The sequence below is a fragment of the Polyodon spathula genome, chromosome 6 (assembly GCF_017654505.1).
Source record: "Polyodon spathula isolate WHYD16114869_AA chromosome 6, ASM1765450v1, whole genome shotgun sequence".
Lineage (NCBI taxonomy): Eukaryota > Metazoa > Chordata > Actinopteri > Acipenseriformes > Polyodontidae > Polyodon > Polyodon spathula.
In genome coordinates, this window is record NC_054539.1 from 12,735,916 (window position 1) to 12,761,969 (window position 26,054).

Sequence of the window (26,054 nt, forward strand, 5' to 3'; positions counted from 1 at the left end):
TTAGCAATGCAATTATAAAAAGACATTACGTGTTTAGTTGGTGTTTCATGCAAAGTTGAGTAGTTTACAGTCAGCTTTTTTTTGTTTTGTTTTTAAACTAAATAATATTAAGTTGAAGTAACACAAAACATTCTGGTGAGTCTAGCCGTTAGCAGCAGGGTGATGTTTTGGTTTTTTTTTTAATTTTTTTATTTCATATTGGAGGGATATTTTTTCTCTCAGCGTGGATAAGCTAATCGCAACATTGCAAATAATGACTACATGCACTTTGCTTTCAATCATGTAATGCCTTTATCTTTCGCTTTGCTCTAACATTGATTGTACCACAGGTGACGTAGTGTCGGAATACTGTAAAGAGAGAATCACATGTCCGTGTTATGCACAGCTCTCTCTCTCTCTCTCTGGGCACCATCAGAAGCACTGACGCCCTCGGCTCTGAGCCAGGGAGTTCTGTGTTTCTGTTTCCACAGGCAACAAGTCTATTTTCTTCTTTTCTGTAGAAGCTGAGAATCCACGGTTTTACAGAGGGAACAGAGGTAAGATATTTCCTGTGGAAATTATTCTCATTTACGTTTTTAAATAATAGCTACGCTTTTATTTAAGCCTACTTTTAATACGTTTATGTTATAGACATAATATACTGTAACTGTACAGCCGGTAATGGCAGTGAATACAGTCAACGCCTTCTTCCACAGCACCGGTGGGAAGCAGTCTGTTTTTGAATAGGAAAGCTTGTGTGTTTGTTTTGTTATATCCTGCATGCTCGTTTTAAAAGTCGATTACTTCAAAAGAGTTAACCATATCGATAAAATAATGTTGTGTGCAATGTAAGTAACCGGTAGCACTGTCGACGTATGATAAATGTTGAAAAAGATTATAGCATGCTAAGTTACTGATCTGTTTGTCTTGTGAGGCTTGTCATTCATTCGTCTGATAGTTGTACAAAAGATGTTGAAATTGTTTAATACTGCCATTGTTTCTTGACGGAAATGAAAGGGAGTGATCGGGCTAATTTCAGTCTCGCTGCAGAACACCTTGACAAGCATGCACATGTTTACAGTAGTCGTAATTGCAGTTCCAGACAGACGATTCTGAATGCAACGCATAGACATGCAGATTGATCAAATCTGAAAACAATCATTTGATTTTAACTGTCTATATTTACAGATTTTGTGAACCTGATAACTGCCTGAACTGAATACCACATGAAATATATCTGGCCCTTATTCCGTTTTTAACCTGTCTAATCAGGGATTCCCTGAGGTGCCGTTTCAGACCAGTCTGTCAAATTCTCTGCAAGTGATTGGTCGTTTTTCGGCGCGCAAGGAGTCAGGTTGCGGCGCAAAGGAGTATGGGATATGTACAACTCGGAAGAAATGTTAGTATTGAGACAATGAAGCTGTGTCACATGTACCTATTTCTGTTGAGGCAATAGAGCAGTGTCATATTTCTCAATGTTAAAAAAATGCATTCAAATTTTGCCCAAGGTCTCGAAGAAAAATGTTTTGATGTTTTCTGTGCACAGTCCCGTATTCTGACATGCGCACAAATACAAATATGTAACATTTGGGTAGCATTGGTAACTTTGGGAATACATAACATTAAACAAAATATTAACAATATACATAACAGTATATCTACAGTGACAAAGCAAGTCAATCATGCATCCCCATCTGTATGGTGTGTGGCTCACTGTATTCCTGAAAAAACTTTATAAAAATGTTTATTTTACAAATTAATAAAGAACATAACCAAAGATATTAACATAGTCTTTGCTATAGCTTCAAAAGTCTCTTTTACTGTCCCGAATGGTGTGTCACAGTACGAGACTGCTCAGAGAATAACATTTTTCATAATTGTCAATATTGATTTTGGGCAAAAGTGAAATGTACTTAAAAAGTGTGAAGCATTTTTTTTTTTTTTTTTTTAACAAAGTTAATATACTGTGCTAGAGTTATCTTTTGTGGTCCTGATACATAACATTTGTTGGTAAAGCGCGGCCTTTGTGCTCGGAAGGGCGGCTTATGGACTTTTAGTCAAAATTGGTGCGGGGACGAAAGGAACGCTTTTGCACTGCGACGAAAGCGGCATAAATAATCTAATGCATTACGCAAGGATGATATATATATATATATATATATATATATATATATATATATATATATATATATATATATATATATATATATATATATATATATATATATATATATATATATATATGTATGTATGTATGTGTGTGTGTGTGTGTGTGTTAAGTCTTAATGTAATGTATGAAATTACGTAAATACAGCTTATGTTACGATTTTTTTTCTTCAAATAAATTAATTAGGCACCTAATGGGTTAATAATACAGAAGCTGATGCATGCTAGGAAAAGTACAGTTTTAACAAGATCTTCAAACATATGTGGAGAGTTGGTAGTTGTAATATACGACATGCTGTAAATCAAACAGTAATGCTCATAATGTCCTGGGATTCATAATGTATCTGTAATTTATTAATAATCTAATATAATTATACACCAGTTGAAAAGTGTAGCCTACATGAGCAATATAACTATTTTTAATTACATAGTATATTTAGGGCTTCTGATTTTCGGTTTTAACCAATAAAAACCGATATCCCCCCCCCCCCCCCCCCCCCCCCCCCCCCACACACACACAAAAAAAATGAAATTGGTGTATAGCTAATAAAAACCGGAAAACACCAGAAAAACAGTGGAGATGGTTACTTAATTCACATTGACCACACCTTCCTAAAAACAGGACACAAAGAAAAATCCTTTCTGTGCAGCTGGGCAATGCCCCCCTCCTTCCTGACTTGTAACTATCATTTCATTCTTTCTGAATGCTTTAAACCCACTACTGAGTTGCAGCACATTCCTACATTTATATTGGAGATTCCACTTGCAAGATTTAAAACAAGATTACAATTAGAAATGCAGGCTTTTTTTGTGGTATTTAAAGCTGTATTACAGTTAAGAGACAGAGGATTTAAAACAGAATTGCAAATTGTGTGGAAATGTAAAAAAAAATACTACACACAAAAACTCCAGGGATGGGGGGATTCAGGGATGCTGGTGCCAAAGTGAGAATTGTATTAAGACATTTGAATTAGCCAAATGTTCTCCTGTCATCATAGCACAAAAACAGTGCTTAGAAATGTAGCTGTTTCAATGGGTAGGTCAAAGCTGTATCTTTAGTCAGAGGTATTTTGAAATGGCAGAGAATGCAGCTCAGTTTAGATCCTCAGCTGTATAATGTTTGAATTTTAGTTGAAATTAGCTTTAGTGATCTCTGCTATAAACTCACTTCTACTTTATTATGGGATTTTACTTGCTCCATGGTAACACAATTTCACATTTTTTTATGTAAAAAGTATTTTGACGGTTAACTTACAGACAGCACGCTTAACAACCTTGTTATCTAACTGGTTGCTAGCTTCTACACAACAACCTCCTGATTGTGCCTGGTGCACAGCTGAAATAGCAGACCAGCTGGGAAGAAATTACAATTATTTGTGTCATGCCCCATGTGAATTGAATGGTTCGCCAGTAAATCCCTGGATTCCATTCTCAACCGTGTGACCCTCTGAGCTCTAAAACTTAAAAGCAGGACTACTCCGGAATATATCTATCTATCTATCTATCTATCTATCTATCTATCTATCTATCTATCTATATATATATATATATATATATATATATATATATATATATGAATGCAAACACAACATTAGGATTCACTGCCACGGAAATCTGTGTATTGCATTGTCTTTTCGAGATATTTGTGAAGTAACATTGCAAATGTAAGCTGCATGAAGAGTAGTGTTATCCTTGACATTTGGTCCTGCACAAAAATTTCTGCTCCTGCTAATCGTTGTATAAATATTGAAATCTAAAGTTCTGACAAATCTGACAAACTGGTTTTCACTGACTTCGCTTTTTTCACAGATCATAACCAGTGCACTCAATTATGTGAGATAAAATGTTTTATAACAGAACAGTAAAATTAGGTTATATATTTTGACGTTGAAAGTAAGTGCCTTCTTCATGAATAAGTTATATATAACCGACCATAAATAGGGTTTTGCACTTACTGGTACTATTGTATTGAAGCAGATTTACAATTTTTTCTGATTAATAAATATTAGGTTTCTTGCACAAACACATAAAAACAGATCTATTCTGGCTAGTATTGTGTCATGTGACTAAATTAGAAAGTATGTTTTAAATAACATCTTTGAGCCAAAAATAACAACTGGTTGATTTAACTACATCACTCTAGGATTGTTAAACTGTCTTTGTTGTTACTAATGCAAGGTGGCAACTCTTGAGATGAAACATTATGTATTCAGTATAGTCAAACTACAGCACTGTTTTGTGTGTTTATAATAGTATGGAATTATTTAAAGACAAATTCCCCATCCCCCACCTCAATAATGCTTTGGTGACCACACTGCTGAATTTGACAGTGAGAGTTAGTCCTTCACTTTTACCTGTGACCTAAAGTTGACAAATTCGATTTTTTGCTTTCCAAAATCTAAAGACCAGACGCTTTGAGAAATTACCTTTGTACAGTGTACACAGCTATATGCTGTGAATCTCTCAGTCAAGTTTGACCTTGGGCATCATACAAAAAATAACCCTTTCATGACATTTTAGAAACAGTTTGAGTTAGTGACTTTATATTTGCAGGGTTCTATAAACCCTCCATGCTAAATACACAGTGACAATGACATTGACCTCTAACCTAACATTTAGGGTTGGAACAATAATCGCTAATATCCAAAATCCCGATATATATATATTTTTTGCAGCAATAATTTTATTGTGTTGAAAAATTATTATCGATAATCATAATTATCGTCCGTGACCCAGTGAAGCAGGAAACAGCTTTGCATTGAGCAGTAAGCGGATCTTAACTGTCTGCGTGAGGTGTAAAACATGATCTGTGCAAGCACTGCATACATTGGGAAGTTAAGTATTGATTTTAAACAATATGCTTTTTACAGCAGCGTCCTTACCATTGACACACTGCTATATTAATTGATTAAAGTTCCATGCCAGATGGTGACTAGTATAAAGTAACCCTTTCACTGACACACTGCAATGAACTATAGATGCATAGTATTAATGATACCTATTTTTCTTCCATTTTACTTTATCTTTAAAACCATATGGCCAGATATGACATTCTCTTCACTGATGCCTCTGGGATAATTTGTTTTTGTCCCAAAAAACTACCATTTGGACGAAGACCAAGATGAGCCTGTTGATATTGAAGTGGTGAGTGTGAGCAACAAACTGGTTTATTTTCCACCCAAGCATTGCCCCTGTTTCGCTCACACTCAACAGCTGGCTGTTCGTGATGCTCTGGAGAAGGCTGGCCCTTTAAGACAGGTGATGGCAAAGGTGTCCAGAATAGTATTAAATTGTCATAAATCCACCAAAGCAACAGAGTTACTGGAGGGACACTACAAACTGCACATTTCAAATGCCACAAGGTGGAATAGCCAGATGAAGATGCTGAGGTCAATTTTGAAAGTTCCTGCAGAGGTCCTATCCGAGCTTCATGCCCCATGCAAGCTCACACCATACGAAGTGAAAATTATTGGGGAACTTTGTGAAATACTGGAGCCCTTTGAAGAGGTCACTGAGAAGGTCCAGGGAGACCAGATAATCACTGCCAGCTATGTCATCGGATATGTCCGAGGTTTATGTCATGTGATAGCACACATCAGTGAAACCTGTAACAAGATGGTGGTAACCATGCAACCATACGTGGTAACCAAGTTTGAGGAGATGTATTGTTTCAAGATGGCTGCAAGTCTGGATCCTCATTTCAAATTGGACTGGTGCAAGGATGAAGAAGTGCACAGCATGGCGGAACTGCTGACTGTCAAGGTCACCTCCCTGCTACCAAGAGCTGCTGACATGGATACATCCCCTCCACCAAAGACACTCATCAGACTCTTTTCATATATGACCAACTGCTCCCCTGAAATCGGCAGCAGTATCTCCACCACAGATGCTTCTTCTGAAATATCAAACTACCTGAGCCAACCCTTTCTGCCAGGAGATTCTGATCCTCTGGTTTTTTGGAAAGGAAAACAGATGGAGTTGCCCTGTTTAACCCAACTAGCCTGCAAGCATCTAGCTATACCTGCTTCATCTGCACCTGTAGAAAGACTCTTTAGTGTGGCAGGCAAAGTTTTCAGGCCTGAGCAGTGCAACCTAAGTGATGCAAAATTTGAAGTGCTTATGATGATCCGGTGTAACAGATTTAATAAGTGATGATAATCTTTATCGCTGTATGCATAACTTGATACTTTCTTTTTGAGGCAATGCATACTACAGTACAACATTGTTTGCCTATAGTTTATTTTCTTTTGTATTTCTTGGATGTGCACATGCACATTGTACTGTAATAAATGTAAATTATCATTATTGCTGTTAAAAGTGGCAATTAAAAAAATGTATATGTTGTGTGAGTGTCCCTTATCTTTTAATACAAAGTTATGTAATTTCTTGGACTAGAGGTAGAATTGGATTTGGAATGACAAAATTGTAAGGGAACTGAATGTATACATGGGTGAAAAGGAATTGATGCAGAGAGGGAATTGAATTGAAGGAATTGACGAGGAGAGGGAATTGAATTGAAGGAACTGATGTGGAGAGGGAATTGAATTGAAGGAATTGATGCAGAGAGGGAATTGAATTGAAGGAATTGATGCGGAGAGGGAATTGAATTGAAGGAATTGATGTGGAGAGGGAATTGAATTGAAGGAATTGACGAGGAGAGGGAATTGAATTGAAGGAGTTGATGTGGAGAGGGAATTGAATTGAAGGAATTGATGCGGAGAGGGAATTGAATTGAAGGAATTGATGCGGAGAGGGAATTGAATTGAAGGAGTTGATGTGGAGAGGGAATTGAATTGAAGGAATTGATGAGGAGAGGGAATTGAATTGAAGGAATTGCTTGTCTTACTTGTCTGTGCACAACTTAACTCAAAGACACTGTTACCTGGGGGTGAATACAATGTGATCTAGAGCCCGGAGTCCCAGAGCTGCTTGTTTTTGTATTATGGTAATGGGATTAACTGGCTATCAATTACCTAGTTTATCCCTCGACCACATTCGGCACTGGTTTTATCATACACGTGCTCAACAGCCAGTTTATCAATAAGCACTCACTGCTGACCACACATTCTCACAAATTTGGCTGGATGGGGCATTTTAACCCCATCCAGGCTGCCAAACAATTATAACAATGAAACATTTAACACACTAAACCATACATTTTAAATAATAATACAACAAATAATACAATGCACACAGGGCCAGGGTGTATCCCATCACAGACTGCCTTGAAGAAATTGTAATTGTCACTATACTTTGTGTAAATAGACAATGATGCCCATCCCAACCAAGACAAGGCTGCATGATAAAAACTGTAAGACGAGTGTTTGCTGTAACTAATGTCTATTTTTTTTGTTTTTATAGGTATAAAATGGAGGCCTTAAACCAAGCAACCAATGCTTATATAGATTCTTGGATGGGTCCAAGAGGTGAGTTTGGAAACTGATTCTAAAGCTCTCGTGATAGGTGGAAGTTGCACCTGTTCTTGTATTGCATTAAATGTTGTCAGGTGCTTATCCAGGTATTTCATTACTGTAGTGAACTGATTTGTGGTTTAGTGATCAACATAATTTGTTTTAAATGATGTAATTAATGTAAATAATAATATAAAACTCCCAAACACAGACCTATATAGTAGTAAAAGTAGTCAGTACATGCTTTAAATTCAGGGCACATTTAATCACCGTATGTTGTATAGCACTGGAAAAACACTTTCTCTTGAGGATAGTTATTTTCATTTCACAATCTTGTCACAAGTGTGTAATAATGTAATTGGGGGGGGGGGGATACTGAAAGGGTCTTGTGTGGCTAATTACAGTTGGAGGTAGTGGATGCCATTCTTCACTTGGCTGCCTTGCTACTGTTAACAAAGCACCATTGAGATGTTACTTTAGGAATGTTTCTCATCAGCTGCTGCTCATGCTTCACATATAATTCAGGGCTTAATAATGAAATTCCCTGTTTCTCATCTAAATCCATGTCTGGTCCTAGGATGGTACTGTTAAATACAGTAATACTAGTGTTTGTTTCAGGGCTTACAGAATGAGGGTCAGTGTGGCTCCCCTCCAGAAATTTTAGGGGGACATTTTCTTCAGTGAGGGGGTCAATATTTGATGATTCAGAACCTGCTACCGTTTCTAATTTTTGTTTGTTTTAAACATGCCAATAGAGTATGTCTCTAAAAAGGCTAACAATGTGTATGCAGCAGATCACGTAAAGCAGTGTCCAGCAGGAGTTTACACAGTGATGGAGGTGAGCGTACGTCCTGTAACGTTACTGTAGACCATTACTGAGAATTGACTGTTGACAGGCATTTAGATTCAAGTATTCACTGAAAGAGAAAGGTGAAAATCCAGAGCAGTACTGCGACTGGTTTGCTTTGCAAAGAAACAAAAAACGGTGACTTCCATGTGCCAAAAGTCCACTGAAAAACGCGAAGCACGAAACACATTAAATGCTGACCTGACAGGCGTTTGTTTGCACAAATATCCCTCTTGAAAAATAGGACAACCAAAAGTTACGAAAATTCTTGAGACTGTGTAGCAGATGTTGGAGGGATTTCTTCATCAGCCCAGCTGAGACATGAATACTTACCTAAAGTTTCCGAGTGTCATGAGCAGGAGATTATGGAATTGGTAAAACAGTCTGGGTGCTTGTCAGCGGTCACACACTGACGAGTCGACTGATGCCCAAGATCAGTATGGGTTACACATTGTATTTGCTTTGCAAGACCTAAATGGTGAACATGCATCTGACATACTAGAACTGAAAGCTGTCCTTGCAGATAAACTTTACCTACAAGCTGTTAATTACAACAGTATTTCACAAGCTATTGTAAAGTGCTTGAATAACTTAAGTTGATTTTGATGATGCCAGTGCATTTATCTCTAGATTTGATGTTTTAAATAAATAAATAAATAAATAAATAATTTGTACACATAATTAATAAAGTAGTTCTGTGCACATTCTGCGAAATATGACGTTTTACCTGTGACATTGCCGTGAATTTTAAAGAAAATTTTCAGCGATTTTCCAGGGCCTTACGTATGTCAAGGAGGGTATTCTGTCTGTTTCTGAGGGCTATTTTCAACACATTTGAGCCCTGAAGCCCCTCTCCACATCTGCTGTATGCATCGGTAAAACCAATGCCATCGCAGCCAACTTCAGTGTAATCACACACAAAGACATAAGCCCGATATACGCTCCTTGCAAATGAGTCGGTTCTTTTGTACAGCGGTATCGGCGCTATGCTTCAGTGCGAGAGGTCCCAGGTTCACGCCCGTCCTCCGTCTGTGTGTGGATTGCCTTGCCCTGTGTGATGCGCCTGCCTGCGGGAACCGAGATTGCTACATTGGTGTAGTAGTGGGATGCAGGTACCCTGGCACGCACTCGTCGGACTGTAGCCTGGTGAGCAAGAGCGAGGCATATTTGAGGCTGGCAGGGGAGAGTGTAGCGTGCACGGGGGAAGGCAGCAGCAGGGCTGGTAGGTGACGTAATCACATACAAAGACATAAGCCCGATATACGCTCCTTGCAAAGGAGCCGTCTCTTTTGTACAGCTGTATCGGCACTATGCTTCAGTTTGAGAGGTCCCGGGTTCGCGCCCGCCCTCTGCCTGTGTGTGGATTGCCCTGTGTGAGGCGCCTGCCTGCGGGAGTCGGGATTGCTACACAATCATGCACTTTTTTGTAGGACATATCAAAGTAAAAGTGTTTAAAAACCATAGGCTACTTTTTTTTTTTTTTTTAATCAATGATGCGGTTTTCATTTCACAAATTTAGCACTTTGTTGTAAGTATAGTAACGTTTAAACTACATGCTGCACACATTTCTCCCATTCACTTACTCTGTCACTCCATATCTCCAAACATCAGATAGATATATTTGGTCTAGCGAACAGATAAGTTTACAGCAGATGAATTTCACAGTATTTTTAAGCATAAATATAATACATATAGAGGCAAAGCTTCTGTGATCTGTCATTTTTCATTAAATTTTGACCTCTGCAATTGCTTCTCGCATTTCCTTGGAGACTGTGTGTAATTGTTATGTAGCATTTCCCCAGCACTAAGTTTCTCTAAGTTTTCCACTCCTTGAAATATCATAAAATTCAAAAAGCTGCTATACTTCAGAGATGGAATATTCTCCTTTGCCATGAAGTATACGGTTTGCTGTGCTTTGAGGATTGCCTGCTCGCAGTGTTGCCAACTTAGCAATTTTGTCGCTAGATCTAGCAACTTTTGGGTTACCTTAGAGACAAAGACATTGCCAAAGCGACTAGCGACAAATCTAACGACTTTCAATGCCAACAACAGAGAAAGAATTCGCCAGATTATATCATCACAACATAAGTCACACGCAGCTCAAAACACCACGCTTCTCTCGTCCTGAACTAGTACAGTGGTGGCGTTCTTCACAGAATCGCAGAGATGCATGTTCTTTTGAGGGCTGCTGTGTGATGTCACTCAACTCCACCTGCAGAAATCTGTGCAGATCCTGTGCAGCCCAGCGCAGCTTTGAAAAGTTGCTGCGGAGCTGGTTGCGGCTGTGAACCAAAGAGATCACGAGTGACCTTCTAATCATAATGCAAATAACCACTACAACTGCTGTTCCCTTGTTAGCAAAAGCGAACAACATCAATTATTTAAACAAACATAATGTACTAAATCAGTGATAAATGATGTATAATGTTACAATAAAATCAATTACATCAGACTAGCTCTGTATAGGTAGATAATCCAGACAAATATAAATAAGACATTTAAAAATGATCAACCATCATTAATACATTTAATATTGTTTATAATGGTGTTTACTCTGGTTAAGCGATTACAAGAGGAGTGGTAAATTGTCTATCAACATTTCAGGTGAATGTCTAAATAGCCACACCTAGCGACTTTGTGTGGTTTCTATAGCGACTTCTTGCTTTGTGGAGTTGGCAACACTGCCTGCTCGTTCTCGTTCATTGTATACCGTTTGCAGTGCTTTGAGGATAGCCTACTGGTTCTTGTTCATTGTATTCGGTTTGCAGTGCTTTGAGGATAGCCTGCTCATTATTCATTCATTGTATACGATTTGCAGTGCTTTATGGGAAAACGTTATTATTATTATTAAAAGTCTTATTATAGCTGACATGTTTATTTATTGGGATCTGTAGCAGGGCGGTAGGAAGGCCCTGCTTAAAATGTATTTTGTTTGTTTATTTTTAGAACGGTGTCTCCCCCTCCGCCCCTGTGTTATTTCTGTTTTATGATTTATTTATTATTTATATAAATGTCGGCGAACGCCGTGTGTTTTGTTTTGGAAAATGGGTATTGTTGTTTCCGTCTGTTTCGATTTAAAACTTTGTGCAGAAGGTGGCCATCTCCCGAATTAATTAAGTGATTAATTTGTTGCTAATCAGGAGATGGTCACCTGTATAAATACCTGCAGCTCTCTGCACTCCGTGTGGGGTGTTAGAGGTGGAACGAGAGCTAGCGAGGAGAGAAATCTGAAATATAAAATAATACAGGATCAGTGACAGCAGTCTGCCCAGCCTGACCTGTGTGTGTAATTTATTTTGTGTTAGTGATTTGTTGTTGTTTGAATATTTATTTTGCTCTGTGAGCACAGTGTTATTTTTGTTACTTAATAAACGGTGCACGCCGTGTCTTTTGTAAACTGCAGCTACCTGACCTGTGTGTGCTTTCTTCTGGTCTGATGTCACCGCAGCGCCATTTCTTGCCACAGGGTCTTATTATAATTTACCTGGACAATTGCTGAATAGACCGTGTAGTATTGTGTCTGACTCGAAACTTGTTGTTGGAGGCGGGGCGTCATTCAAGCAGGCAGGGAGTGGATTGGCTGGTGCGGAAAGAACTGAAACAGGGTTGGGAGTTTGACTGGCTGGATTTGAGGGAGGGTGTTGTTTGGATCCAGCCGATGACAGAAGTGTGGACCAATCATGTCTTCCCTGTTGATTTGCTGTCCAGTAGCTGCGAATTGAGCCTTCCTTACAGTGTCCTGTCACAGACATGATTTTGCTTGTCTTTAGACCAGCATCAGAAAGTGTCAATGTTTAAGTAGCTTTTTATGTCATCAGATTATTTGTAGATTAGAATGTTAAAGGAAAAAGACAGTATTTATGCGCGGATTGATTTTAAAATGTAATTCACAGTTAAGCACTTCAACGTTCCAGCGGGCATCTATGCAAAATAGAAGCCTGCTAGATCTGGAAGCTGATTGGTTGTTCGCAATCAATAGTTTTCTCATATGTGATTTATAATACTTCTTACTGGTATTGCTTCTGGGGAGGGGGACACATGGGTGTGTCAAGAGAAATTCAGAGGGACATTTTTTATTTCAAGGGGCCATTGGTGCAAGCGCGAACACTTCAAGTACTGCAGTCTTTGTCCTAACATGGAGTTCATCAGTTAGCCTACACTTCTGCAGACAATAATGAATAACCTAGTAATAGTAACAGTGCTTTATCTATTATGTAAAGTATTCATTCTGTATTAATTGTGTATTAATTGTGTAATTTTCAAATATATACATTATCATTCTATTTGTTAGCCTAACTATGATCTATATTTAACCAGCAAGTTTCAAAAACTCGCTTTCATCAAACAGTTGTTTTCATTGTTTAAATGTATACAATCATAGATGGGCTGCAGCGAATTACAAGTTAATAATTGCATCAAGGGTTTCTGGGAATATCAGAAATAGGCTGAGGTTTATATTACCATATGTTCTAAGTAGCAGTCATGCTTGTTAGTTTGAAGATATTCAAGCCGATTAGACACAGCCAAATGCAACAACTCCCTTCAGGGATGTCCAGCTCTTGTTCACAGTGATTGGGATTGAATATCAGTTTGTGATTTACAGTAGCTGGTGGCTAAATAAATCTGTCTGCCTTAGCTAAAACAAGCCTATACATACAAATGCCTACTGTACCAAACATATGTTCATGTAAATGAAAATATAAATATAACAGTGTTCTCTGTTTATAACCCCATTCTATGCAGTTTTATGAATTCCTATGCCTATATTATTGTATGGAAATATATAAAAGGGCTACAATATAATGATTTAATGTACAGACAGGCCTTTTAACAGTGGCCTGTACTATTGTGGTTAATTAGCACGTTTCATATGCAGATATGTTAACTGAGAAATTTGCATTTGTCAATTCTGTTTAATAACAGCTCTAGGAGTGCCAGTAACACATGTTGTGCACATGATTGACTTGTTGCTTAGCTGCAATATTTAGAGTGAATGGTTGAACACGAAGACAAGATCATTGTGATTTCTGAAGAGATGGAAATGTGTAACCATGTTACATTTGGTTCATGTCAAATGCATTTCAGATTATTCAATAATAGACTGTTCTTTATTTCTTTTTAAAAATTGCTTCCTTAATCACTTTTGCTTGCTCTTTTCTAACACGACGTACCATTTTCTACATTTGCCCTGTTTTTTGTGAAATGTTCTCCTCTATATAATATACTTTGATTGCATTTATTTTTCTGTCTTTCAGATACCAGGGTTAGAGGGTGGTTTCTTCTTGACAACTTTCCCCCTACCGTTGTCCTTACACTTCTGTACCTCTCCGTTGTCTGGATAGGACCAAAATACATGAAAAATAAGGAGCCGTTTTCTTGCAGGGGTGTGCTTGTGATCTATAACATCGGATTAACCCTGCTGTCCTTTTACATGTTCTATGAGGTAGGCAGGCTCCTCACTGTACCTTCTGTGTGTATTTGGAAATTGTGACTTATTGGCATTTCAGAACTGCACGCTACAGTCGAACCTGTATTAACCCTTTCAGGGCCTACCTGGCATTCTGTTGTTCAAAATCATTCTATTTTTTTTTTTTTTTTAAATGAAGGCTGCATGAAAAGGTGTTTTAGGATTCAGCTGCTTTGAGAGGCAAATCATAGCAGCTGTGTTACTCCCAGCTGTTCATTACGGCAATGTTAGATATGTCACAAGCCAGCTTTTTATAATATTGCTGTGTTTCATTTTTTTTTTTTTTTTTTTACGGAAATCATTTATTAGTAAAAGCAGGGGGAACAGTTGGTTTGTGTTAAGTTATGGTATTTTAGTGAAGTTTTTTGCCCATTGCTGTACACAGATGCCTATATTGATTCACTGTAAATCTGATACTCTTTTTAAATTACAGTAAGTAAGGTAGTATGGCAGAAAAATGCATTGAACTAAATACAATCCTGTAACAATATTAATAAACAACAACTGAGTGGCAGGTGAGGTGCAAAAGTCTGACGCGGCTGACTAATCTCTATATTCAAGCCTATGTATTCTGTAGAGTACTGATATGCACAATACTACATGCATTCTTGAGAGGGTGCCAAAACTTGTTAATCTATAGGAAAACCATGCTATTTTTTAGCCTAAGGGGAAGGGTGTAACTTGGGGTGTATCCAGGATTCGTTTTCGAATTCGGCCTGAATAACTACTTTTTGAGCAGGTATTTAGGATTCAGTGGCCCAAATCCGAATCCTACATCTCCTCCCAGACGCACGTACACGTTGCAAGGCCAGGTACCCACCCATTAAACTTGCGTATGCATATGCAGTCTCGGGTGGCTATTGTTTTCTAGATTCCGGTGTGGATGTATTTCTAGTGAAAGAGGGCGATTCCAATAAAGCAAATGAATCAACAACTGCAGTTGTGCAACAGGCAGAAGATAACCTGACAGCATCCAACAAAAGACACTGTACTGGGATATGGAACAGTAGTGATGAATTATTTTGCTGCGGGCTGGGGAAAGTACACACACAACTGCAAATGTTGTCGAGACAGAGGTGAACGCCTTTTATCTTGATCTTCTCATTTTTCGAACAGAGGATCCAGTTCATTGAAGGCAAACAGGTATTTCTTACCATATTGGCAAAACCAGCACAGATATATCTCTGCCCTCCTCCACGTCTGTGCAACTCCCACGCCGACTCGGGAAATGGCGGCAGACACATGTGTCTTCCGAAATGTGTCCTGCCAAGGCGTCCTTTTCGTGCTGTAGGTCTACTGCGAAGCCACCAGACCCATAGTGCCAGAGGACAACACAGATCTAAGTGGCTTCTACAGCAGACCCACAGGCACCCTGTCGGCCACAGGAGTCGCTGGTGCGCAGTGAACTGAGGATTACCCTGCCAACCTGAACCCTCCCCACCCAGGCAGCGCTCGGCCAATTGTGCGCTGCCCCCTAGGGTCTCTCGGGCACGATCTGCAATGGCATGATCTGGACTCGAACCAGCGATCTCCAGGCTACAGGGCGCATCCTGCACTCCACGACTTATTTTCTTGAAAGCAAATGTACATTTCATGGTTATGCGGTTAAACCTTTAATATATAATAACGACAAACTGTCTTAGACTTTTGTGCTTTGTTGCTTTGTTAACAACGTGCTTTAGTACATTATATTTTACATTATTGTAATGCCAATACAAGTTCAACCATTTTGGGTGTTTTATTAAAATAATTTGTAAAATTTTACATATGTTACACACGATGCATTTAAATCAATGTGGGTTTTATTTCACAGGGTGAGTAGGTCACTCACGGACAATTTTTCCTTAAAGCTACCAGATCAGGTGACACAGATTGCAACCTCAGATTAAAGAAAGTAGTGGTTAGTACAGGGATGCAAAAATGTAAAGATACAGTTTAAATGTAAAGATACAGTCGCATGTGACCAATCGTGACATTTGAATGTTATTTGATCCTCTGACATCTAAACATACCTGCTGTATCCTAGGATTCAGTGTAGGGCTGCTTATTACAATGTCAGAGGCAAAGTAAAAGCATTATACAAATATTGTGTATTTCCTAGAAAATAGTACTGGAAAAATACTGAATAGTAGACTAAAACCAGGGTATAAATCAGTAGGTTATTTGTAAAACATTTTTTGACAGGTTTTTAGGCTGATATAAGACAGACCCTCTCTGAATTCATCTCTTGTTCCTGTCGCTATCTACTAGAGAGTTAGACAGATGACATAGGGCAGCATAGCGAGGAAGCAACAATTTCAAAACCAAATACAGTGTTTCCACATGCTCCTTCACAACAGCCTGTAACTCTAATTCAACAGAGCCTTTCTTTTTATGAGATGACTGTGCAGCTTTACAAATCTCCAGGCCATATAATTATATACTGACTAACTTTTGCAGGCATTTATTGCTATTGTATACGCCACTGGGACAAGTACTCGAGAATAATAGAAAGATCTAATAGTTTACCAGAGAAGCACTGGAACAGTGTTAAGGCAGTTGAAACTCAGTTAGGCAATTGAAGCCAACAGGAAGTGTTTCAATGTAAGTGGCTTACACGGTAAGTACAGAACTGAAGTTTAATGTATCAGATGCAGCACTTGTGGTGCCTGCTGTCGGATTAAAATTGAATTACTGTGCTGCTATTAATACAGTAGGTTTTAAAAGGAATAAAACACCAACAGTTGGGATGCATAATGATGATTTATCAGTGTTGGCATTTAATAATTGCTCACTGGTGTAATCTTTTTAGAAGGATAGCAGTCTTATAGTTAAAATTAAATGCTGAGGCTAGTCAGAGCAAGAGGGCATGACAAATGAATCCCATTTTTATTAATTAAATAAAGCTTGTAGTTTATGAAACTTTTTTCAATGAAATATATAAAAATATATGTATCAATGTAGTGTTTTTTTTTATTTATTCTAAATAACTTCTTGCTTAGTAATAATGTACTGAAATCCTGCATTATTAAAATATACTCTGCTTATAAAAATTTAAAAAAAGTAATAATAATATAATATAAGCTTTAAAGTTTTAAATTTCAACTGAATGTTGAGTACCTCTCTTGCAATATACAGTATTGTCTTACCTGACTATGTTCTGGGTTCAGTTTATCTTGCTGTATCTTGATACCTTTTAACTCTGGTAAGAGTGCAAAACATATTAAAAGCCTTTTTGGCAATGGCTTGTCAAGTGTAGGAAAATACCTGCTAGTTGTGCACTCATATAACTTGTTATGTGAATGGGCAGTCACTTATGTGACAGAGACCTCTCTCATGCAAATCTCTTACATGTAGTCTGTGATATAAAGACTGTGACTTCTTGTTAAAGAACCGTTTCAGTCTCAGTGTTGAATACAGCAGATTTGATGCAGTTTCATAGGGGTTGATAGTAGGTGCTTGATTGTCAGGTGTTTATCCAAGACTGGAACATGGGCCACTGGACACTTCACCTCATATGTCAAGCCATGACTTGAGCCAGTTGTCAGTGAAGAATGGGCAAATGTTATGACAGTGTAATGGTGTGTTTTTTTAGTCGTTCTCGAAGGGTAATGTACTTTGAGGTAGGGGCAGTTATAATCAGTAAAGTTTCCATTGCAATAATATTCAGGACTCTTAGCTCCAAACATAGTGACTTCATGTTGGGGTTTTTGGGAGCAAAAGAATAATTCAGTAAATTGAAGCATGAGGACAGAGTCCACAGTTACGTTAAGGATATTTGAGAATTAATCTTGCTGCAGAAAGGAGCTGCAGGTGTTCCCTGGAGAGCGTGTCCCATTTTACAACAGAAGGCTATTTTATTTGAATACCAAGGAGATTTTCTTCATGCTTCCAAGCCAGTGATTTATTCAGTGCCCTGCTGTAGGGCCGAATATCTCACGGCCACCCCCTTTCAGTTACCATTGTTTTGGGAAATCATTTATGTGGTTGTCATGGAGAAATGGACTGCTCTACTTTTTAAGTATATTGGCAGGAGCTAGGGACATTTCAGAAGTTAGCATTGTATTTGTGTATACCCTTGGAGCTGTACAACATTCTATCTCAGTGACATAATATTTCTATTCAGGATCTCTGTTCCAGACCTGATTTTGTTAATACCAAACAACTGTGGTAAAACAGATCATATAAGGAAGTCATGATATGTTTCTTAAAGAACAATGTTCTGTATGGATTTACAGTAACAGTTCATACTTAGCTTCCAAAGTGCTTCATAGTTTAAAGGTTCATTTGATTATGTTTTGTTTAAACACAGACCGTGTCTTTTTTTTCACATAATCATAGACTCAGTTTCACCATTTCAAGTGAAATAGTGTGATTCATTAAACAGAAATTAACACTTGGATTACTGGACGTAATGCCAGTAGTCAGACTGAGATTAAAGTACAAATGAGTAACCGTACAGTACAGTAGAAAATAAACGTTACACACACGGTACTCACTGGTACTGAGAACCAGACCTATTTTAATGCCAGTACTAGGTACCGGGACTTATTTGATCTGCTTTTCATTGAACGCACATGCATTGCATCCACTCAGTCCACAAGCATTCTGTTAGAATTAGAAAACAGGGTCGTCACAGAAACTAAACAATCATTGAAATATTCTCAAAATGAACCAATGCCAATGGATGATGTATTTTGTTATTGACAGCAAGATCACAAGGATCAGTTATTTAATCATGATTAAACCAATAGGTCAGTCTCATCTGTATATGGATTTACACGATTGATCAATAGCATTGCCAAAATAATGTGCTGTTGGTACCCTCCCCAGACAGCGACTGCTAATTCTTTGGAAAGTAAAGAGTGGTTGTTCATTGCATGAATGATGTCTGAAGTAAGTTTACTGTTGTGAATTGTTTCATTTATTCTCCTGATTACAATTGTTTTTCTTTTAAACCTTCAAAACCATGAATGTGGCAAAATATTAAAATATAGCCTTTTTCTGGGGCATGTAAAATAAAATCCATTTAAAAGTAAAGTATGTGTATCAGTGAATTCTGGGAACTGCTCTACAAAGAAAACGAATAATATATAATTATTTTCTTAATGTCACGATGAAACTAAATTATTGAGTTTTTGAATGATATTACTCCCATGAAGATACAAATTAAACTTATGCTTTTGTCCACGCTAGCTACGTAAAGTTTTGAGTTAAATTAAACTCTACATAAATTTAGTTAAGGATTCAGAAGTTGATTGACCATTCTGCGAGATAAAAGATTCCAGTTATAGCAATTCATTATACGATAAAAGTTTAGCTGAAACTTTTTCTTTACAGCTGTGAAATATTGTTTTAATTACGAGCAGCTGTTAAACAACAGTTATCACTATTTATTTATTTATTAATTTTATTTAGTCATCACCAATTATTATTTTTTATTATTTTCTCCCCAATTTAGTCGTGTCCAATTATTTTTAGGCTCAGCTCAGCTCACCCCCCCTGCTCTGACTCGAGAGGGACGAAATCGAACACACGCTGTGCATAGGAGTACCTGTACTTTTCTGTTGAGAATTTCACCCCTGGTTACATGCATACATTAAAGTGTAATAACCAGCTTCATCTTCTCACAATATCATTGGCATTGCAACTTTCTGGAAAATAGCTGATTGTTTTTCTGTCCACTTTGTTTTACAGATTCATTTTGAACTGGGTGAAACCCATTATTTTGTCACAGAACTGTAGCAGGTATTAGCATCCCACCTGGCACCCCTTAAAGTCTCATGCCTCAGCAAAGGGAGTTTCCTGTTTCTGGTGAGGCCCTTATTGTCGTTGCGCAGGGAGTGAATCTACAGTATGTCGGCAGGATAAACAGGGTTTACCTGATTCAAGGTGAAAATAAAGTCTGGAGAACTAAACAATCTGTAGATAAATGACATTAAAGAAAGCTGTTATGCCTTGTGGATTTTATTTATTTGTTTATTTATTTTTTTAGTATGTAAAAAGATGTAGTAAGTTGGAACTTGACGTGTCGGATCTTGATGCTGATTTTGCATGGGTTGAATGCGACTCAGAGGGATAAAACCAAACAGTGTATCTGGAAACAATATCCATTGGAATCATGCTTTATATTACAGCACTAGTTCTTTCTGCTCCCACTTTCTGGTTCATTTTATTCCTGAGTCTTTTAGCAAATGTGTAGAACAATAGACTTATTTGTAGTGCCTATCCTGCAGTCAGCTAAAACGAGGGTGATATGCTGTACTGATAAGACATGTTTTGTTTGATTTATTAAGGTCAAAAATGAATATTATATAGTTTCATTATCCTCCTAAATGACATTTCATTTTCATACGACATGTTCCTAAAACAAGTACTGTAAAATAAGGAGCGTTTTCAACACAGATTAAAAGGGGGCATTGGAAAATTAGGCCTTTGGTACATAGACGCTAAAATGACACGTGTCAGTTGCTTCAGAAACCCTAATAGACTCTTTCCCTAATACAGTTACAAATAACAGCATTACTGAATCGTCCTCCTAAGCAATGGCACCAGCAGTGATAGGCTAGAATATATTTAAATACTTCAAACCAGACCAAACCAATGCCTTAGCTCGTTATTAGAAATAAAAGAAGAAAAGAAAAATGGATGGAAAACTATACCGTCATCTCTATTTACAAAACTTGAAGACATCAGTTCACAAGACAGAAGGGACTGTTTTTTGAAGAGTTTTCTCTTTTGTTGAATAAGTGCACTGAAAAATCTGAATAAATTAATAAACCCTAAGACAGTTTTCATTAACTGCAAACTTGGATTTAAATTAACTCATGAGTTAAAGATTTGTGAATAGGGTCCCCATTGCTTTATTGAGATCTTTGTGACAGGACAGCACCCACACAAGAGCAGAGGTTGTACCAGCACTGAAAAAGGGATAGCTAGGTGCTGACTAACCTTCTTTACATCGGAATCTCATTCAGACACAAGACTAGACTACTGTATGGTGTTACTGTATCCAGTGCTGACTAAAAGCAGATGTGGGTGAGTAAATGTAGCCCCTTATTAATAATATGACAGTACAAAGTGCAGCTGTTAAGCTTTAGAATGTGCAAAAGACAAACCAAAGCAATGTATCTACTGGCTTACGCTCCTCAGCAAGCAGTAGGGTTTGATTATGTGGTCTTTAATGTTTTCCTTGTCTGTTCCATTCCCTTTCACACTCACAGAAATCTGAAAGCTTTTAAATCAATTTCGTATTTTGAGTTTGTTACTACATTCTGTTGAAATCCAAAATCTACTGATTAGTCATTCACTGATTTGTGGGTTGGTATTTTGTCAGAGTTCAAAATAGAAAGCTCTAAATGAAGAAGATATATTCTAGAAATTGACACAAACATACAGTATATGCATAAATTATTTGTTATCAGTCTGAATTTTTTTTTTTTTTTTTTACAGTGTACTTTGATACATTTTGAAATAACATTTTACAAAAAGTTCAGAGGATTTACTTATTCATTCCAGCATGTTTTGATATAGCTACCAAACTACTGCAGTTCTAAAAAAAACTTGTAAAAAGGGAGGATTCCTTTAAATATACAAGTGAAGCCAAGAAACAACTTGATTCTGTAAAACATGAGTCACTGCATTCCTTTTAAAATATGAATACACACTCTACATGTTTTTAAAAGCATAAAAATGATGGAAACTCAATAAATATTCTATATAGACAGTCAGGATCTGCCCACACTCTTCAAGCTGTAGACATATATGCATTGTACTGTATAATTATAATGGGTAATGCTCCAAAACCAAGCTTCATTTAAAATGCCTTGGAATCACTCAGATTCATTTTCATATCCAGATTGGCTGCACTGGCACGCACATAGATCAGTTATATTTCTATTACATTGATTTCTCTATAATTCCAGTCCCCCTGTTTGGTCGCTATTACATTTACAATTATCTTCCTTCTTGTATCCATATTATATAAATATACCTAGCATCAAAAGAAGCTTATCACTATTGTAACACATTTATTTAAAAAAAGTATATGATGGACGTTGATGAAATGTTTTTGGTTTCTTTTTAATCACTCGATCATTCACCCTTGACCATGACACGCTTGAGTGACTATGACTGAAGCATATGCACTTAACCACCTAATTAGTGAGACAGCTGATTGGACACTGGATAATTTCAGCTGTTGAAATGCAAGCTTGAATAAAAGCAATAAAGAAAATCACAGAAAAAAAAAAAAAAAAAAAAAAGCCACATCTGTCAAGAGAGCAGCGCCTTTGTGCAATCGGCATGTTGGAGGCTGGACTAGAGCAGCTTACTGTGGGTCGCCGTCTTGGGTGCTCACAGCCAGCAATTTCAAACCTGGCGAGACGGTATAACCAGGCACACTCTGTCAATGACAGGCCACGAACTGGGAGAACAAGAGTCACAACACCTGCCGAAGAACGACAGATCATTTTGCAGCATCTTCGTGATGCCAGTTGTTAATCAACACAATAAAAAGTCACTGCACCTGCTCTAAAACAGAGTTTGTCATTTTTCAATCTAGTGAATTTTATCCAAATATAAGTGATACGTTCCTTTTGATGCTCAGTATATCTAGGTTTTTGAGGGGGCCATTTGTCAAGCTCACCATTATTTAGGTCCACAGATAGAGCATGTGGGAAAAGAGCATATTGATCACCTCTTGATTAGCTTCGGTAGATGTTTCTTATGATATCTTTATCCTGTTCTAATGGATTTGTCCATCAGCCTGGGATTGTGCAAGAGTCACAGCAGCAAGGAAAAACAACATTATATTCCCCAGTAAACACTAAGGATATGTTCATGTATTAGTAATGCCTAGCACAGTTTTAGAAATATCAATATACTGTATAACAGCCTCTTAATTAGAATGTGTTTGAAAATGCATTTCCCAGCAGTGTTTGGCCATCTTGTAGACTGAAACATACCACAATGAATATAATTGATAATCACTGGCTGGGTGCCATATACAATGGACGAATACCAAAAAAAATTATACCCTATTGGGGCCAGAGGGAAAAAAATTTTCTTAATATAATGGTGCATTAAATACCCTACATTAAAACATTACCACATCAACACACAAAAATGGTCTGTATTTGGAATTTGTACAAGAATTGATTTGTAGAGTTAGAACTATATTTATCATCATTTAAAAAGCTGACCTTAGCAGTAGTGCCTTGAGAGCTTTTTGCAAGTCAGCAGTGTGTTAAGGGAACTAGGACCTTTCATCGAGGATTAATAATGCCTCACTGGAACAGGTCACACACGCAAAACTTGCATGCCTTATGAATGTCATCTGGGTTTTACTGTTAGAGAAACAACACAAGCAGAACATTTATAACATTCTGAAATATTAATGCTGCAAAGCCTGCTTTTATCAGAAATTCAGTATTTTTTATGAAAATGTAGTCTTTAATAATTTAATGCGGTTAAACTGCATAGCACAACTTATTTTGCTTGAAGGAAAAAATAAACACAGTACCAATTTTAATAAGGACCTTAAATTGGCTTACTCTTCTTGAACTGTTGTTCAGGTTATGAATGAAGTGAAAAATTGATGATTTAGTGGTAATATGTGTGTGTGTGTGTGTGTGTGTGTGTGTGTGTGTGTGTATATATATATATATATATATATATATATATATATATATATATTTGCATATCTCAAGAACTTATTTTCCAATTTTCACAAATTGTAAGCTTGTTGTATATGTAGGCTGTTTGTGCTTCAGAATGTATGTCTCAGATTTGAAAAGGATAAGTTATAGGAGCATCAGAATCTAGGAGTATATGGAGGACTGTCTGTTTCTCCGTATGTCATGAGTTTTTAGCTCATTTTGAACTCGGTGTGGGATGAATTTAACTTGTGCTTGTTGTATTACAGAGAATCTGACCTTACCTGCAAGTCATTAGTTTAAATTTATCACGATTGGCATAGGCAGTCTCGCAAAGAGTGGATAATAAATGAATCAGGATGGGACTTGAACTGCTAGCTCACCCTGTAAGAGGACAGCCTTGAGGCATGTGTTCTCGATAGTGTGTGAAAGCTTACATTGTCATGGCTTGTACTATTCCTTCTCTGTGGAGAAACAGACTTACATTATCAGTGTTGTCAATACAGCCCCTGTCATGATAAATAACCTACACTATTGCACTGTTTAATGTGTTATAGTATTTCAGCAAACTGTGGCTTCTTACATTAAATCTTCCGGAAAACTTAATTACTGCATCTTTGAAATATGTTTAGAAATAGTATTTTCCAATACAGACGATGTAGATCTATAATTCTGTAAAGTAATACAGGGAATTCTTTGATCAAGATCAACTTGTTGTATGAATGACACAGCTGTAAAACAATAACAGCGGTGAGGTGAGGTGAATTAAGAGTACAGAGAATGGTCAGCCCTCTATGAGATTCGTAGAGCTTGGAAACCAAACCAAACCATAAAAATATGTCAGAAAAAGGGCAGCAAAGTCCTCTTGGCGCACGGAAAAGAAAAGTTTTCTGAGCTGAGACTCCTTACGCCTGAGGTCACTAGGCATGAAATTTTGTTATTTGGAAAAGCCTCAGCCAACATCAGTTATGCTACCAAATAGGCCATATGGCCCTCTATAGTGAAGAAAGTCAATCAGGTGATGAAAAGGTGAAATTCAGCTATTAGGTCTGGATGACCTGCGGAGTGAGACGATAACACCTTATCACTGCATACTCCGGCATCCCAAAGTGACCCTGGGTTTGAATATGCAGTTCTTCTCCGTCTTGCCCTTCTCCTCCCAAGGTTTTCCTGCCTGTCCTCAAAAAGAGCCAAGTGTCGGTGTCGCTGCATCAGGAAGTGTAACACAGCAGCCACCCTGAGGCCAGTGACAGGTCTCTGAAGGTTTGTGGTTTTATGCAGCTCTTAATTACTCGCTTCTACAATGGTTTGGAGGGGTCAGCAATCCCAAGTGCAAGGCAAAATCCTTACACCTCATTATAATTTCTGTGCCCACTTAGTATTCCAGATCCCTGCCCAATTCCATGCTCTTTTCTTCATTTAAATACATTTCACCACCTGTTTTTCCCCCAATTTGTGAACTCTGGTATTGCTTGACATGTCAGAAAATACAGGCTTCTGATCAGCATTTCCGATCTGTCCAAGCTGGTACTATTTGTTAGAACTGAGCCTCTTAACGAAATGCTGAAATTCTAAATGCTTCTCTTCGAATTCCTCAGGAAGCTAATGACGCTTCTTTGAAAATGGCTGCCTGTATGTCATGGATGATTTGAGATCGGGCAGTGATGTTTTGGTTCGGCTTTTCTCTGCAGTCACATTGCTGCCTGTGTATTTGGGCAATGACGTCTCTTCATCTTTATTGTGATATTGTGTAAGGTGATACTTTATACTGTGATATTTTGTAACAATTGTAAGTCGCCCTGGATAAGGGTGTCTCCTAAGAAAAAAAAAAAAAAATAATAATAATAATAATAATAATAATAATAATAATAATAAATAATAATAATGGCTCACAGTGTGAGTCACAAAGTCTGTGGAAATGGAAAGACACACAACTTCCTACAGCAGGGCTCTTCAACTGGCTCGTCGACAGTCAGCAAAAATTATAAAATTTAACTAAAATAAATATGGAAAAAAAAAAAAAAAACGTTAACATTTGTAAATCATTTTGTGATTAAGACATGTTTTATTTTTGTATCCCTTTCCAGTCACTAAGCCACTCAGCACCACCCCCGCAAGCCACTTCCATTGAGCTCCCCTTTGCATACACTGTGGGCGTCTTTAGTTTTTTTACTCATGTTGCTATTAAAAGGTTTTTTTCTGTCTCTTTTTTTTTTAAAGTGATATAAACATGGCTCTCTCTACTCTAGCTATTAAAAATAGAAAACTATGGTGAAAATCATAAATTCAACAGTTAGTGGACCAATAAATATTTATTTATTTTACCAACTGCACCAAACGCAAAGCCAGTGTGTTCATTGTGCAATGAATGTGTGTCAGTAGTTGAGGAATACAATATGAAAAGTTATTTTGAAACCAAACACGGAGCTTTTGGAAATAGGTATCCAGAGGGCTCAGTAGTTAGAAGCTCAAAAGCAGAGGCAGCGATCTTGTGCTTGTGCAACTCTTGTGCGATCTTGCACTCATCAGTTGTTGTTTGAGATTCATTA

The 26,054-nt window shown here is 37.5% G+C and overlaps 1 protein-coding gene across 1 annotated transcript in view; it reads left to right on the plus strand.

Moving 5' to 3' along the window:
• elovl5 (ELOVL fatty acid elongase 5) overlaps nt 1–26,054 on the plus strand; it is a 33,895-nt gene continuing 7,841 nt past the window's right edge. The window contains exons 1-4 of the mRNA XM_041252132.1: nt 1–135; nt 501–536; nt 7,507–7,571; nt 13,659–13,846. Coding sequence (XP_041108066.1) covers nt 7,514–7,571; nt 13,659–13,846 — 246 coding nt within the window. The 5' untranslated portion in view covers nt 1–135; nt 501–536; nt 7,507–7,513. The remainder of the gene's footprint in view (nt 136–500; nt 537–7,506; nt 7,572–13,658; nt 13,847–26,054) is intronic.